Raw genomic sequence first — 18,190 nt, forward strand, 5'->3', positions numbered from 1 at the left:
ATATTACAAACAATGTGCCCATTCACGGTGCTTGCTATGAATGCTCATAACTGAAATAGGTTAGCATAAGCATCCAAAAGTAAACGCTGCTTAAGATGAAGGGTTTAAAAGAAGTCAAAGAAAATAATGAGGGATGGTTTTGCTTTGATTTGAAGTCATCTGAGACTTGAGTTCTCATTACAGCCGATCACAGTGTGTTTCCTCGGCTCAGGGCCTCTCCCTTTAGCTTTATTGCTCTTCCTGCTGCCTCCGCTCCACTGCCTGACAACAACACGCACTTTCAATCCCTGAAGCTTACACACTTTCATGGTGCTGAACAGTACATTAGTATTTCCCAGTTTTTTTTTTTTCCTGCTCTCATATGCTAAACTGCAAAAGCCAATCTCTCCTCAGCGGCTAAGCTCGCCGGATATCGCTCACTTTTAACACACAAAAACAAAATCTCTTTAATCTCCAGCGCTGCTCTTTATCCCTGCAAAACAACAATGGAAACACGTTGCATGCATTGTGTCTTTATTATGAATGTGCTGCAGAAGTATAATATTCCAAGTGCCAGCTTATCTTTGAAATTTTCAGCTTCGATCATCATACATTTATAAAAATCAACAACATGCCAACAACCACAAATATTATAGAAGCCCGGTGGTAACACAGTTTCTGTGCCTATGTTAGATCATAACTAGCTAATGCTAACTCATATCAACTAGATAATTATCACAATATTGAGATTTATATCTGCAGAATACATAAACTGTTGATTACAATTAAAATATACACATTTAGTGCTAACAGAGGGGGGGAAATGCCATATTATGTCATTACAGAAAATTGTCTGCAGGCGTGAGAAGTTGTGGCGTTTCTTTACATGATTCAAAATCCAGGATAAAGTAAAGAAGGAGAGTTTTATCCATTCTCCATGGAACCAAGTTGTTTTAGATCACAGTGAGAATAACAGGTAGATTAAGATTAGAGGTTAGTTAAGAATACACAACGATATAATAATAAAAACTCAGTTTTTTAAAGTAGTTCTCCACAGTACTGCTATTCATATTTCACACCCATAAAATGGTGTTTGAACCAGTGTTCTATAAATTCAATCCAACAACAAAATGGGCACATAATTAAGGTGTTAATCAGGGTTATCAAGAGACAAAAAGACACAATCTGTCTTCTTTGAAAGTGCAGGCTACCTGTGGATGCAGACTGAGGTTACAGCCACCAGCTTTGACTGCAATCACTAGCTATTTAATTTGTTAACCAAATAGTGACGCCCGTATGCATACACATTACTATCGCCATCTGTCAACTGCGGCACAGCACTTCAAGAGCATCACATTATGAAATTCTGTTTCAAAATGATCTTTTACAAACATTATCAAAAAATAGGTTATATATAGTGGAGCATAATTAGTATAGTTTCTTGCTACAGTGTCGTTTTGTGGACACGTCCCCTTCCCCGGCTCACAGTGGTCAGTGGTGTTGAGCGGATATATAGTAAAGATGCAGCAGAGTTAAAAAAAAACAAAAACAAAACAAAACTCTTTTCCTGTCTACAACAATTCTGTGATCAGAGTTGGGTCTTTACAAAGCAAGAAACTTTTTTGGCACATGTTTTTCCTTGCAGTGATGACTGTGTCTTCTATGTGAGACTTTCTATAATCCCTTTTCAGTTTAGCACCCATAGCTAGTCCTTGGTAAGCCTCTTTTTCATCCTCTTTTGCCACTCAAACAGGAGTATGTACGGGGAACCACAGAGAAGAGTCAGAAACAAGAGGACGCGCTGTGATTCTTCTCTGTGAGGGTGAATTTCTGCTCAGTGATTCCAAATGCAACCACAAATCCCAGAGCCTCTCCACGTGTCCGAGGGGATTTAACGGCGAAGCTGAAACTCTGATGCGTCCTGTGGTTGGGTGCAGTGAAGGATGGACTTGGTCTTGGGCGGACATTTTGTTGCATGTGGTGCTCAAGCTGGGATGCAACGCGTCCCTGTTTCACGTTCTGTAACCACCTCTCTGGTCTCCCACATTTTCTAGTCCGCCCTGTCTGAGCCAGTTGTATGGGTGATGATGGTATCCTCGAAAGAGTTTCGGAATGTGTTGACCAGAATACGAAGGGGCTGATTAAACCGTCTGCTCCCTTCTCCACCTAACAGACAACCCCCCCCCCCCCCTTCCCCACCCCCACCCACCAGACTCAGAGCAGCAGCATTTGCATATTTTATTTTCTTCCATTAGCAAAAAGGGATTTATATAGATTACAGAAATACAAGTAAGCACTGTATATCGGGTGCATATTTGTCACACATCCAGGTAATGACTAGGCGGTAAAGACAGTGGTGCAGGTGCGGGCCAGGCGGTCAGTTGCCTTATCCAGTTTCATCCTGGGATGAAACTCAGGTTTTCACATTTACTAAAAAAAGAAAAGGGAAGCGTATTAGTTGGAGAGCTATATATACTGCCACTTAATATGGCTGCATAAACTTTCACAGACCACAGAGGACAAGTTACATAATGAGGAGAAAAACGAGGGGTTGTTGAGTCCCAGAGCCCTTAAAGTCAAGTTGTGTGTATAACTGCTCTTCCAGTTATTAAGTTAATTAGGACGTCTCTTGGCTTAATGAGACCCAACAGGCTGCACTCAGAAACAAAGTACAGATAAGTATCTGCTTGAACTGAAGTGAAAAGGCAAAGGATCATTAAACTGACTGACCCTTTGTTTATATTTAAACATACTGTACTGCAAAAGACAAATACTACGCTCTCTCTTTACAAGCCTCTAATAAGTGATAGTCACTGATCTGACATCAGAATCTCTTTATTTGGTACAATAAATGTACATTTATTTATCTTGTGAGCACGTCAAAAACTCACAGACTGACATACTATATATATACATATATATATATATGTATGTGTGTATACATATGGTACAGGGACAGCACATTTTGTACAGGCAAACAGGGCAAGGCATACAACAGACATTGGACTACACATATCACTCTACAGATACACACAGAAATCTGAGGCATGCATTCAGTTACAGCCAGCGGTTCAAATAAAGAAACATGTCAGCAAGTGTAGATTACAGTCTGATGTGATTAATACGCTCTGATCTTTGGGCAATGTTGACATAGTTCCTAAAGTGCGGCGGTGTAGAAAGACTCACGCGTTGTAACAATATTGTGCAAACATGGGTAATAATATCAGTGATAACAGTCAGAAGGTGCTAACAGAGCTTAATATTATATCGAGATGGGATCAACAGGGACAGTAGCAGGAGTTTGGGCCAGGAGGATGAGTGGTAGAGAGACTGGTTACTGCTAAAAATTCTCACACACACACACACACACACACACACACACACACACACACACACACACACACACACACACACACACACACACACACACACACACACACACACACACACACACACACACACACACACACACACACACACACACACACACACACACACACACACACACACACACACACACACACACACACACACACACAAAAGGTGAGATAGAGGCTTAAAGGTCAGATTTGGGACACTCACTGGCCAGGTTGACAATGCAGGCGATGATAATGACCGTCCCTCCTACTAGTGACACCATGGAGAGCATCTTGGCCACGCGTCCGAGACGCACGGCGCCGTCCAGGTTTCCCTGCTCGAGACTGTTCTTGGACTGGAGGACAAGGTCGAACCATCTGTCAGCTTAAGTTTGATACAGGTGCATATTATTATTATCATGTGTTATTATACAAACTGCTCTCACCATGATGGAGTAGACAAATCCCACAATGTTGATGGGCCAGACGGGGCAGAAGCAGGCCAGCACGGACAGGAGGAGGTAGTCTTTGACCTTGGTGCGGTCCAAGGGCGGGTTGGTGGCGATGCTAGAGTGACGAGAAATCGACGGCCTGGGTGAGAAGGCAGTGTAGCCAATGGAGCTCGCCCTGCTCCCCTTCCTGGTCTTGTTGTGATGAGGGTAGGAGATGGAGTGTTGTCTTCTGGGAGGAGTGCAGATGACTGGAGAGGTGCATTCTGAGGGCGTTGGGTGGATCCCGTTACCTACACATGAGGGTCGAAAAGGACGGGCAAACGTTAGAAACGCTGGAGAATGTAAACGTGTGTGTGTGTGCTCTACCAGGAGCTCTTTTATGCACTGGAACTTTCCCGACTGAGCTGACTAAGCAGATGTATGACATCCCCACCCCCCACCCTCTGCCTTAATACGAGGTCAAACACAGTCACTTACTGTTCTTCAGCTTCTCGTTGATGACTATGACTAGCTCCCCTTCGGATTTGCTGCAGGGAGGCCGTGTGCTGACCGGGCTGCCGCTGCCGCTGTGGATGAGTGGTTCAACTCTGACTGGTGGGCACGGCACAGAGACGGGGGCTTGGCTCGACAGAGAGTCCTCCTGGTCCAACAGTGATGGATGCTCTTCCCCTGGCCAAATGGCGGGAGCTGGCATCATGTTCACAGCCATGCTGACAGCAAGAATGGAGCCTCTTATTCGTGGTGCAGTCCTGTGTGTGCTGCTAATGGTTCAACTGGGGGTCAGAAAAATGGTTTTAAGCATCTTTATAAGCAGAAGCTGCTCCCTACAATCTGCTTAGGGACAAAGATAATTGTAGTTGAAAAGAGGGTTTGAAAAGATAGAGGATTGTAACTTTTTCAATTTGAGTCTAAACAAATTCAATTGAAAATCAAATATTTACATCAAAAATATTGATTTTTTTTATATGACAGAATAATAAAGGTGTGTTTTTCCATTTGAGGACAATATAAAATATATATAAATAAAAAAATATATAAATCTCTGTCATGAGGAATTCAACTGTATACTTCTACAGAGCGTACGGCCTACAGTAGCTCCTAGCTTCACTTTATTCTGCTTCTTAACATAAAGCGGACCGACAGTTAAATATGTCCCACAGTCAGTCACAGCTCATGGTTCACAAACAGATAATGATGCGTTTGACTTAAGGCTGCCTAAACAATTTCCAAATTCAAGGTTGTTCAAGTTTTCCAAGCACCCTAGTAAATACATACATACATACAGTATACTGATTATTTAGAGAAATTAAATTAGATATTCAAATAAGCAACTCAAAATGATATTCTGTGCCACATTAAAAGGAATACACGAGTTCCCTTTCAAAATGTGTCCCCCGTTTGTATTATGACCTAAATTTCAAGAAGTTTCATGCACTGTATATTCAAAACAACAAAGCAGGATTTCCAGCACCTGAACAGGAACCCTGTTATTTGAAACATAAGTGAAAAAGAGAAATGTAAACATGGGGAAAACTCTCAACAAACAGATCATAAACATAAATATGTGTCAGGGAAGGGGTCGAAGAAGAAAGCACATATGTTCTTAACTCTTCATAACCATTTATATCTATATGATCATGTAGATATAATTAAAGAATGGCTTGAATATTGTAAACAAGGTCTCTCATTGTGTTGGTTTCCCTCATTCTGAAAATGATTGATCTCTAATAACTTTCATAGTCCCCAAGCACATTCTGCTTTAGCTGATTTGGAGCGAAGTTCAGGCTCAGTATCACAATAAGCCCCTTTGTTATCCACCTGGACTCCAGATAGCCTTTATCCTGATTTGTGATCACTATTATTATGTCATGCTGAATCGTGAATAAGCAGACTCGAGGTAAACAGATGAAACACGCACGTCCCGGCCAAATCAGGCCTGATATTTAAATAGCAGAGCAGCTATCTCAGGTAACAATGAAAGCAGGTCACAATGACACGAGCGGTACAAAGGCATGGCAGATGGAGGCAGCTTCCTTTGAAACGACAGCAGCACCAATGGTCTCCGTGCAGGTGTGTACATACCACAATTTCATCATGTGTACACAAGCGTTAACAGGCATATGGGACGGTTGAGCACAGAACAAAGGGTAAAAACATAAGAAAGGAGAGAGCAGAAAAGGATGAGGACAAAGGAGAGATAGTCTGACAGACGAGTGAAGGAGGGGGCATTCATCAGCCCGCTGCTCGTGATTTGAATTCAGTGGATGTGGAGCTAAACTGCAATGATAAGCAGGGGAAAAAAACATGCAGTCTGCCTCGGATTCTTCCATTTAAAGACGGACTGGTACATTTTACATCAACACACAAGGAAAAATAAAATATGGCTATGGAGATCAATCCCACTGACCTTTCTTTTTATATTCCAGCGCCTGTCTCAACACAGCCGGAGCGTGCCTGGCTTTGGCATCGTTATTCTCATCAGGTGCAAAAATCATCAACCATCTCTACAGTCACGTTGTGTGCAAACCGACGATATCGTTTATTTGACGCGAACGCGCGGTGGTGCTGCCCCTCGGTCCAGCGCAGTGTGGCGGATGGATGGATGGATGGGGAGTCTCCTGGATGCCAGGGCGGATCGGAGAGGAGGGGTGTGTGTGTGTGAAATGAAAAGTGAAATCAACCAGACTGCGTGCTGGGGGAGAAGGCTGGATTAGAGCCCCCCCCCCAAAAACAACCCAAGTCTTCTCCGTGACTATTTATCTGATGCTGCATCACATTAGCCGCTGATGAAACGTGTCCTCGTGTCCCAGGATTCAAAAATTACCCCATTAGCTTTTTAAAACCGAGGACTCACGACAACCTCGCACTCTGATTCATCTGAGAGGCGATTATGGTATACATTTATAACATGCTTTATAGAGAGAGGGGCCCGTTACATTTATTTAGACTTAGGGAATAAACACAAACATCCAATGACACGTGAGGCATTTATTAAAAAGCAGGAGGGCGCCGCCGGCTGGAGCATAATAGGAACTACAAAAACATAAAATAAAGCATAGATGAAAAATAAAAAGCTTCTCATATAGAAATACATTATACACAGTAATAATGGAAACAAAAAAAAATCATTTTCCCATGGCACTCAGGATGTTCGCCTAAAAGAGAACAGAAGAAACGATGGATTAATATAAGCACTGAGAAAAGAAATGTGATCACCTGCAATATATTAGTATAAAGAGTCAGGGTGACAATGTTAACGTGCTGGAGTTCACCAGTTACAATGTTCACCATCGCAGCATGCTAACATTAGATTCTAAGCATCAAACATTTAAAAAGGTCCCATATTTAGTTCATTTTCGGGTTCAAACTTGTATTTTGGGTTTCTACATGAACATGTTTGCACGCTTTCTAAAGCGGGGCAGGCAATTTATATTTCTAGCGTTTGGCAAAAAAGACATATTTCATCATGTTGCAATTCAGGTGTTCTGAGAGAAATCTAGACTATTGCTTCTCCTCTTGGCTGTTTTCAGGCTATAGAAGATCTAGCTCTTCTATTCAATTACAGGTCATTTCAGAGAAAACATTCCTCTTGGCTCAGGACAGAGGGAGGGCTGCAAGACTACTTCAAATTCTTCCTTTTATCTACAGCAGCTTTAATGTTAAAACAGAACATATGCTCTCATAATGTCTGAATAAACCTGTATTTATCTTTTGTCTAAAACACTGAAAAACTAAATTAATTCTCTAAAGACGTGGCTTACCTTCATAAAGGAGGTAAATCTCTTTCCCGTCATTCCTTCAACTTTAACCACATCTTCCAACTGCAACACAAACCGTACACAAAGTCACACAAGTGAACGAAAAAGCTCAGGTCAGAAAAACGCAAAAGCTGAGGTATAGTCATTAGGAGAGTTACGATAAAACAAGATCTGAGCTCGATATTTTGTCTAACCTTTTTGAATTGACCATGGATCTCCCTCCAGCCCAGGATGAGCTTCGCCTTCTTGTCTCCGATCTGCTGCAGACCCTTCAGCTCTTTGAGGGAGCCGGTGTTGAGAATGTGCAGGATTTTCTGTCTGGAGTGCTCAAGCACAGATGTGTCGAGTTGGGACTCCCAGCTGTTCTCAACCATGTTTTCTTTACCATCTGGAGGCTAAGAGAGAAGGGTATAAACGGTAACAGTATAAAGTTATTAATGAAACTAGACTACATTTACAATAGGCATTTCACAAAATGTTCATAGGAAATATTTGAATGGTTATCCATATTGGTCTGGAAAGCAAGTTCATTTGGACGTTATAAATCTGAGATTGTGCAGGGTCTGTCGGGACAAAAACAAATTAAACCTAATGCACTAAACCAGCCGGTATGTGTCAAGCTAAGCACAGCACAGACAGGCTCGGATGCTGACCTCAAACTGGTCTGAAACCTTCTTCTTCACGCAGACGGACTGTTTTTTGATGGCAAGCTGCTGAAGAGGCTGGAACACTGATAGGGAGGGAACCACATATAAATTAATTTTAAATACCATTTTTAAACATAAGAACACAAACAATGAAAACAATGAAAATTAACAATGGAAGATTCTCAGAGAGGAAAAGGCATATTTTTTGGGGGGGGTTTAGTGTCGTCTGAAGCCAACTGTGAAAGACAAATACCAAGGTGTCCGCCAACTCCCCATACTGGTGAGGGGTTGAAGAATAATTCCTCCTCATCGCCATTGGATACATTTTGGCTCCTATATTGTAGACTGAGCTCTTGTATCACATTGCAGCTCATTAATAACCGCAGTGATTCAACATGATGGAATTAGTGAGTGACTACTCTTCAGGGAAACATTAAGAGACGATTACACAACAGGAAGGTCATTTACCATAATGCATTTGCCGATTCAAGGGTGTTTTCAAGTGACATATCTTAATGTGGTGATTCTTGGCATTGGTTCCCAGTATGGCTCATTTATGCTCAACATAAGACGCATACGAATACGGACGGAGCCTTCTGCCCGTACCGTTATTATTTATTCCATATTTGTGCATGTTTTCAGAAAGCTCAAGGATACGGGTAAAACAGATCCCTAAAGGAAAGTGTGGCATCCGTGCAGCAAATAATTCAAACAAAACTTGACCACAGCTCACGACACAAAATAACTCTAATGTTGCATTTTTAAGTGTTTGTGGATCCTGACTGCCTGTGCCCACCTGACACATGCCGAGAAGAAGATGCATCATTGGACTGAACAAGTTATTTCAGACTTCAGATTAAATCCACCTTGATAAACTAAAATAGTAACATGCTGTTCACACTTTATCAGTCACAGGAGATGTTTCTGTCAAATGATAAACTCTGATCCTTTAAGTATATTTTGCAGAAAACCTTTTATTTAGTAACATGTGTTTGCAAGTCTTTTAATATGTTCCCTTGAGTGCTTAGTCTCTTAGACTCTTCCCGGGGCCGTGTTGGCTGCTAGAATATAATGCAACAGTCGACTGAGGGGTCGCCGACTGATGATTTCAGGGGGAAGAACCACCAAGGTCTGAACTTTATTCAGTGGAGGTGTCAGCTGCGGTAAAACCTTCAGAACTCCAGTATCACTTCATATGTTTCACTTCATGTTAGAGTGAAAATGAGTCAACGTCAGGTTACAGAAACTCAGAGAATGTAAACATGTGAAACCTTTGCTGTCGAGTTTTCAGGATCAAAAGTACTGCGATTAAAAAAACATTTAAAAATACAAATAGGCTGGAAAGAAAAAACTTTTTTTTAAGTTTTATTTTTCAATACAACACGTGTTTGCGTGTTTGAAGAGTGGCGTCAAACCGGATCACCCGGAGTGAACACACACACGTTTTCTTTTACGAGGGAGGGGGGAAGGAGTTTGGCGTCAAACCGGATCACCCGGAGTGAACACACACACGTTTTCTTTGACCAGGGAGGGTGGAAGGAGTTTGGCAGGAACCGGATCACCTGGTCCCCGCCTTCCTCCAGGTCTTTGGGATGCTGGGAGGGAGGGATGGAGGGAGGGAGGGATGGAGGGTGAGGAGTTGGTTAGGGAGAAGAAGAAGGTGAATGGCTGAAGAAAGACAGGAAGTTACTTCTTTCTCTCCTGGCCCTTCTTTCTTTCTTTTCATCCTCCTCCCGCTGTTTCTTTGCTCTCTTCTCCTCCTCTTTCCTCTCCTTTTTCAGCGTCTTTTCCGCCTCTTTCTTTGCTTTCTCTTCCTCCTTTTTCAGCTTCGCCTTTTCTTTGTCAGTTTTCTGGGCGAGCTCCTGGAGGCTGATCTGACGAACCTCAAGTTCGCCGTTTTGTTCCGTCAGGACTTTGATCTTGTCGTCCTTTGCGCTCATTTCTTTGCGCCACTCCTCCTCTTCCATCTCCCTGCTCTTTCTTTGCAGCTCCCGCTCTCTTTCGGCGCTCTCCTCCTTTGCAGCCAGCTCGCACCTCATCTTGTCTTCCAGAGCGGCGAGTTTTACTTTCCACTCTTCCTCTCTCTGGATCATCTCCCTCTCTTGGTCTTTGAGCTTGACCTCTCGCTCGGACTTCACTGCTTCCAGAGTCATCTTGTCAGATGCGGCTTTGGAGATCAGATCGTCCCTTTCTTGGGCGACCAGGCTCAGCTCGACTGCAAAGTCCTTCAGCTGAGTCTTGAGCTCGGCGTCTACCTCCTGCAAGCTGACGTGACGTTCTTGGAGGTCAGCGTTTTCCTCTGTCAGGAGTTTGATCTGCTGCTCATGCTGCTCCTGCACTCCCTTCACGCTCTCCTCCTTTGCAGCCAGCTCGCACCTCATTTTGTCTTCCAGAGCGGAGAGTTCTTTCTTCCACTCTTCCTCTCTCTGGATGATCTCCATCTCTTGGTCTTTGAGCTTGACCTCTCGCTCCAACTTCTCAGAAGTTAATTTGGAGATCACCTCGTCCTTTTCTTGGATGACCTGACAATACTTCCCCTCGAAGTTCTCCAGCAGAGTCCTGAGCTCGGCGTCTACCTCCTGGAGGCTGAGGTGACGTTCTTGGAGGTCAGCGTTTTTCTCCTTCAGGAGTTTGATCTGCTGCTCCATGTGGCCCTTTTCTTTCAGCCACTCCTCTTTCAGAGGTTTGAGGTTGGGATCCGTCATGTTCGTGTTGCTCAAGGAACTTTTGACATCCTCCACCTTTATCTCCCAGGTCTTTGTGATCCTCTGGTTCTCCTGTCTCCAGAAAGCATCGATCCGGCTGCACTCCTCGCTCCAGTGGTTTTGCATGTTTAGTGTGATATTCTTTTCTTTTCTCACAATTTCTTTGAGGGACAGGATCTCCTCATCTTTCGCCTTCTCCTTCATTTTTGCTTCCCTCTGCCCATTCTTTCTGATGGTTCTCTCCGACTGTAGAGCCGTCAAGATCCTCCTTTTCTCGTCCTGCAGGCCGGCGTTTTCTGAGGCCAGCTCGCTGATTTGCTTTTGCAGGTCGGCGGGAGATGCACCGAGAATTGTCGCCATCGTTGCCGCGAAAACACAGATATATGTTGCAGCAATGGAGGAATTCACAGAAATGAGAGTTGTACTGAGGTAGTACGAAGTTTTAGTTGTAAGCTCTGGATACACGAAGAGATGCTTCTTCAGTGAAAGTCAGACAGGAACTGACAGCTGCAGGAGCGGTTCCATCATTTACAACGGAACACAGAGAATCAGAATCGGAACAATGGAATAGAATGTGAGGATAGAACGTGTGATGCAAGACTTGGTCACATGACTCCTCCAAACTGAAATACAGTAATAATGCAACATTTTTGTTATTTGTTGCTTTTAGATTCAATAACACTTCACTTGAGAGCACAACATGACGACACGTAGTTAAAGCAGTTTCCTTCTTCATCTATAAAAACATATTAAGCTGCGTTATTTTAGTTATTTATCAATAATAAACTTTTTTTTAAAAGTTGTTTTTGAGATTTTAAGTTTGTTTTTTGTTTCTCGTCATACGTTTCCCTGCACCAACACGAATCATACATTTTCATATGTTGCCACGGAGACAGCTGCCACTGTTATCAGAACGACAGCGTCTCTGACTGTTGCTTGTTCAGTCACGGATGTAATATAATATTATGGTGAAATAGTTCCATAGGTGAATAATAGAAATATCATTATTTATATTTATATAAAGAAATGTCTGATGCAGAAAGGTGGAGATATCTTATTGTGACAAACAGTCCTGATATGATCAAGATTATAAGATGATAAATCACAATGAGTCTAATCACGGACAGTTTTTGTTTGAATTCTATCAAACTTTCTGTTTACCTACAAATATAAATGACGGTGTAATGTTTAAGGTTACTTTAATGGTGTAAAACTAAAGTTTAACTTCTTATCTTTGTAACCAAATATTGTTTTAACGGCCTGATTCATCTTTGTGTTTATGAGAGTGGTCAAAAGGACGCTAACACCGCTGAATTAGCCGTGTGCTCCTCTCTAGTCGGACGCCCCGACCTCCTCGCCGTAAACACTGGAAGCTGCTTTTTGTCCACATTAACATCAATGCTGTCAAAGCATCCAGGACCAAACTGCAGTACTTCACAATAAAAGGACATGCTTTACCAGCTCCCAAATAAACCCTAAAGTCTGCTTCATTTCCATTTTTAATGTAAACCACCACCTGAGCCGCTCAGCCTGAGCGTCGCACAAACGTTCTGACTGCTTTCTCTCATCAAGGTCCCTTTCATATAATAGTCTGACATGTAAATGGCCATGTACAAATATGAAACATCAATTGTAGATTAATTGTACTTGCACTTTGGTGGCAATCACCAAGTTAAAGCACCACAAAAAGATCGTAAACTGCAGCAGACCAAATCTGTCCGGTTAGAGCTAATACCAGCGAACGGCGTCCGACTGGTGATTCAGTGCCGTTAGGTCTTGTTCCTAAAATCACAGTGTAATTGAGTTGTAACCCTGAGGTTTCACAGTGTGGATCCTTACAACCCTTTCTAGAAATGTCCCTCAATAAATCAATAACACAAAAATACTGCGGGAGGACATAAAACTGATCTTAAAAGGTGAAGTAAAAACTTTTTCCATTATGTATTTAATGCCACCGACAATGCTGCCTCCGCTTTTGGCTCTTTCTAAAGAGGTACAATAACACGACCGCCTAAACTGTCACCATGTTTGTTGGCAGTTTTTCAAGCCTTTATTAGATAGGACAGGGAGAGGGGTGAGAGACAGAGGGGGAGACATGCAGCAAAGGGCCGCAGGTCGAAGTCGAACCCGCTGCCTTTAGGACCATCAGCCTCTTTACATGGGGCCACTGCTCTAACCACTGTGCCACACAGTGGATGTATTGCTCAACATTTATATCAACGTCATTAAAGGCCGCATGGTACATGGGCAGTGATGGTCACATCATTTGAAATGAACAATTTCATACAAAAGGGGAGAATTAATAGGCATTTGTATAAAATTAAACTCCTTTCTATTTGACTGCTAGCTAAATTAATACAACTTGAATTTAAATGTTACTTCTATGAACTCATCCATCATTTCTAACTGACCTTGTAGGGGCTGGACCACGGCCTGCTGTTTCTTAGCATTTGAGGTAGTTGGCGGTTTTCTTTGCAGAGGAGCTGTGCTGTGCTTGAAGGCAGGCTCCTGTTTAGACTTTTCTCCAGCCAACCGAGTGAGCAGCATGGACTTGCTCTCAAACTCCCTCTGCTTATCTTTGAGCTCCTGAAAAAAATAAAGAGATTGCCCGGGTTAGCCATCAAATATCCATGAAGAAGAGTTGCTCAATAAGTATTAAGACCTGACAGTACCAGCATCTGGTAAATCTCATACCGACAGAAGAGACGAATATGCAGATTTAAATCACTATCATCTATATCATGGAGGGTCAAGTTTTGATGTGGGTGTGTCCTCTCACCTGGATCTCCTTGCGAGACTGAGCCACACTCAGCATACTGAGTTTATCTTTGTCCTGGCAGCTCATCATCAGCTTCTCCAGAGCTATTAGTCTGTCCATCACCGACGGTTCTGACGAACTGAAAGATACACACACGGACAAATTAATAATGAACAAAGGCAGGTAGACAATAAGCTGGGCAGTATGGTTGGGAGCTTTGAAATGCACTCAGAAATTAATAAATGGATGAATACAAGTTGAGAAGTTTCATAGCACAGACTGATTAGTACACCTGATAACAGATGGCAGGAGAACAGTGCTTGTATCTCCCCCAAAGAGATCCCAGTAGACAGCAGCAGCTGTAACCAATGGGAGCACTGCTGAGACGTTGCTTTCTGCGAAAGCTATAAAATCTTGGCCCACTGATGTTAGGCTTAGGGCGTGTGTAAAATCGCTGTTATGCGGATTGAATTTGTTGTGGTAGCTTTGGGTAGATGCATATGCATTTTCTTGAGTCAAACATCACAGTCTTATCTTTAACCTGTGAAAATGTGAAGATGGCGAGGAACCACCCTGTACAGTTTTCCCCTCGTCTTTCAGCCTCTTCTTCTGTGGCTCGGTGCCAGACCCCCCTGCCCCGTGGTCCTCTCTGGCCCTCTTCACTGGAGATAAATGCAGAAGGGAAATTAACAGTTTCACAACAAACCATTTTAAAATGACATCATCACAGCTGGCTGTCTGCTCTAAGTCACCATCCTCTGGATGTGACACAGGTGCCCTCTGTTGGCCTTGGATCACATTCTATTGAACTTTATCTGCTTGGTCTATTGCTATTGGGCTATTTCTTTCTACTCCTACAAACAGACTAAATTAAAAAGGGAGTATTTCTCACTCAGTTTAACTCACCTGGCAGCACAGCCACAGTTTCACAGGTGAAGGGCTTGTTCACAATGAGCTTGGACTTGGAGGCAAAGTTGAGAGCACCAAACGTATCAAAATAGTATTTGTACTCGGGTGCAATATTGGTGATCATGACGGAGTGCGCCGAGCCACCCAAAGAGTCCTGTAGCAGCCGTGTCAGTTTACTGTCTCTGTATGGCACACGTACGGCAGTGCCAGAGTTAAGAGAGTCCACAACTTTGCTGAGAGTGAAGAGAGATAGGTTGATAGCACCGCTCTCCTTCAGGCGGATGCCCTGGTTGCCGGTGCGACGGTTGTCCTCAGACCCAGCCAAGTCTATCAAGTACAGCTTTCCTGTCTGTTGTCTGTGGGGCAGGGCGCGCTGAGTCCGTACAACCTAGATCAATGAAAAGATTAAGATTAGAGAAGGGGCAATGACAGAGGTCAGACATTATAGAAACTTGAGAGGGGGGACAAGAGGGATTGCAAGGTTAAATGAGGTAAAGGTAGGCAGCAAAGGAGGCATTTTAAATAAATGTCACATTATTTATTCAGCGATACAACCCCAACTAAAAATGCAGAAAAAGGACAAAGTTTGCCAAAGGACAGTAAACTCTAGTTTGTTTCTCTCCCAGAATAGTCCCAGAAAGCCCAGAAGTTGCTAGCGGGAGTGTTGCAAGAGAGAATCAATTTCAGCACCAGCTACCAAATCCTGACCTACTGCTCAGAGGCCACGACCTGTTTAAGATGCTGCTTGACTATCCACTAGATACCCATGCACAGACCAGTCCAACAAAGAAGACTTAGCGACTCTCAAAGAGATTTATAAAATGAACCAATAGTCTTTTCTTAGAGTTGGTCAGACTATGTATCAAACCTTGAGGAGGAGAACGGCATGGCTGCGGCTGGAGCGCTGGTTTAGTTTGGTAGAAGCTGTAGTACGATTAAGGCTGGCGGGGACGAAGTGTTTGTCAAAATCCGAGAAGGAGGATATGGTTGCGTGAGTGAGGCCAGGGATAAGGATGTTCTTGTCCTTGTTCTCTCTGATTGGTAAATCCTGGGAGCCCGGTGATAGAAGATCTAGCACCTGATGAAGATAGATTGTGTACATTGTCAAACACAAAATAAAACTCAAAACACGCTTGAAAGAAAAAGGCAGGGAAACTATTACTTTGGGTTTCAAGGAGATGCTAAAAAGGGAAGAGTTGGGCAGTTTTGACATTTACATGATCTGTGTGAATGTGTAATACTTTAACAAGTTCTCCACACACTTATTATTGGACAGGAAACACGAAACAACTGGGTCACACCCGACTGACGACCATTCATACCTTCTCGTTGTAAATTTCCAAGTAAGACATGCCAATGCTGTAGTCCCATCCTTCATCCTCATCCTTTGCTTTCACCAGCTTGAAGACTTCACCAACGGCTCGGGGGATAACGCCTGGCTGATCAGAACTGCCCATCATGGTGTGGGTCTTTCCTAGTGGGTTAGCACACACAAAAAAAAAACTTTTGGAAATGAGGCAATTCCCATACAAAATGGAGTTAGCTTTAAGAGCAAATTGTCCTAAAAAAACATAAGGGGCCACAAAGAGTGCGTACATACATTAATTAACCTTTAGTAGAGTATTTTAAATGGTGAATTAACAATATCAAATTGTAGTTCACACAACCATGCCAAGCTAAAATCCCACTACATAAATATCACATACATAAACAAGTTAATGCAACAGGTAACATACCAGCTCCTGTCGGTCCGTAGGCAAAAACACTGGCATTTTGTCCATTTAGTATGTGTGGTAAAATGGGCTTCACTGATGAGAGGAAAACTTCTTGCTGTGTCGTTTGCTCACCATGAAAAACGTCAAAACTGTTGGTGGACAGCAATAAGAGATTAACAAGATGATAATTTAGAAAAGAGAACTGTTAAGTGCTAAGATTCTGAGGACACTGACTGATATTTGACTGTTTCTGTAGCATTTCTCCAGTTGATTATCTCCAGGTTCTGTGAATCCAGACCCCTAACACACGGCCCCTCGTCTTTCTCATCTTGGTTGTCCATATAGGGTCGTAGACGAACCGCTACACGAACCCTGGACGTCGTCTTCTTGTTTGCTCCATCTGGTACTGCCACACGCTGAGCCATGTTTGAGCTCCTCAAAACAAAAGGCCTCACGATAAGTTGATGGTAGCACAAGTTAACAAAGTAAGATAGAATTAAAGCTGTATTTGCCTGTGTAAAATGGCATTTTGATGGCGTAAATCATTAACAAATATGCAAACCGATATATACAACATATTTAACAAAGCACTGCAATAATAAGCAAAGTTGAGCTACTTTTTAAGATAGCTTCAATCGGCTAATAACAAGGCGGCTACCGTCGTTAACGTCGCTTCTTAAAACGACCGTTGCTAAGGTAATTTCTGCTTCATTCATGTTTTTATTAGTAGTAGGATTGCTCCTCATATTTCGTTAGTGCTTACCGATATTATTTGCCGAGTCCTTGTTGAATATGTTTGTTATGCTCCAAGTTTCCCTTTAAGCATTATTGCGAATGCCGTGTTTTAACAATGGCGCTCGAGCCCCCAACGACTCTAACGAACCTTTTTCAAATTACGAGCCTAGCAACCGGAAACGACCATGAACCAATCAGAACGCTCTATTTCTCTTTTTTCTTTTGTAAATATTTATTTCAGATTAAGCAGACAATATCACAAATATATATATTCATACAAATAAGACCAGTGTGTAAATGGTACACACAAAAATATAGCAAAAAAAAAATGATAATAATACATACAAAATAAAATAATAATATCCCCCATTTATTACACCACCCTTTGCATTCTGCACCATTATCATGTGTACAATTTTATTGTCCTGTGTTTTTTATTTATTAAAGGTTTTTCAAATGCACATTCACTTGTCAAATCTATATTGAAATTGTCCAAATGTTGGCACATGAGACATCAGGATTCATAACAAAACAAAAGGATATCAGCGATTAATACAAAACACAATACAATCATGAACACACCTTACCATTTGTTATACATTTTTGCATAAATTAATCGTTTAAAATTTTATATCGTTTCAAGATATGTTTTTAGATCTAGGTTTTTACAATAGTTAAAGCAAGGCCATTTCTTTAGATATTTCGTTTTATGAATATAAAATGTAATTAAGTACTGGTCATTCATAGATAAATTTGTATGTTTGAAAATTAGTAACAGTAATTTTTATTTGCCAAAAAAGATTTTCGGGATATAAGTGAAAATCACAGTGTGTATGCGTGTGTGTTATTTCTTTCTCTAATAGTTAAATGTTTATGTTTAGCTTTGTTCATTTTTGTTGTCCTTGTTTTTAGCTGTATGTCTATTTCTGTGTTTGTAAGTTGAGAGTGACAAAAAGCAAGAGTCAAATTCTGATTAAAAATAAAGAAAACATCAACATAAATACACAATGACAGGAACAGCCACAATAGGTCAAACAGGGGCCACAGAAAACAATGAATCAAAATATGTCAATGTGCGCTGACCTCTCCCCGTTACCAGGGCCAATGAATCCAATGAATTCATGTACACATTGAATTGAACGTTAGTGAAGGATTTAGAGAATTTAGCTTTGTGAA

General features: G+C 42.1%; 2 protein-coding genes across 2 annotated transcripts; both read right to left on the bottom strand.

The window, feature by feature from the left end:
* Window positions 1-3,535: 3,535 nt before the first annotated feature.
* prrt2 (proline-rich transmembrane protein 2) lies at window positions 3,536-4,496 on the bottom strand (the record flags this gene model as incomplete). Its single annotated transcript, XM_083932264.1, has 3 exons — window positions 3,536-3,691; window positions 3,782-4,077; window positions 4,265-4,496. 3 exons carry the CDS (start codon window positions 4,494-4,496, stop codon window positions 3,536-3,538), a joined length of 684 nt encoding a protein of 227 aa, XP_083788390.1.
* Window positions 4,497-6,805: 2,309 nt separating this feature from the next.
* Window positions 6,806-16,704, bottom strand: kif22 (kinesin family member 22; the record flags this gene model as incomplete). Its single annotated transcript, XM_083932570.1, has 12 exons — window positions 6,806-6,942; window positions 7,549-7,608; window positions 7,740-7,940; window positions 8,199-8,275; window positions 13,309-13,483; window positions 13,677-13,794; window positions 14,197-14,317; window positions 14,562-14,952; window positions 15,433-15,642; window positions 15,887-16,038; window positions 16,301-16,428; window positions 16,514-16,704. 12 exons carry the CDS (start codon window positions 16,702-16,704, stop codon window positions 6,913-6,915), a joined length of 1,854 nt encoding a protein of 617 aa, XP_083788696.1. The 3' UTR covers window positions 6,806-6,912.
* Between the last annotated feature and the right edge of the window lie 1,486 nt (window positions 16,705-18,190).

Source organism: Echiichthys vipera (assembly GCF_963691815.1).
Source record: "Echiichthys vipera genome assembly, chromosome: 18".
NCBI classification, from domain to species: Eukaryota; Metazoa; Chordata; class Actinopteri; order Perciformes; family Trachinidae; genus Echiichthys; species Echiichthys vipera.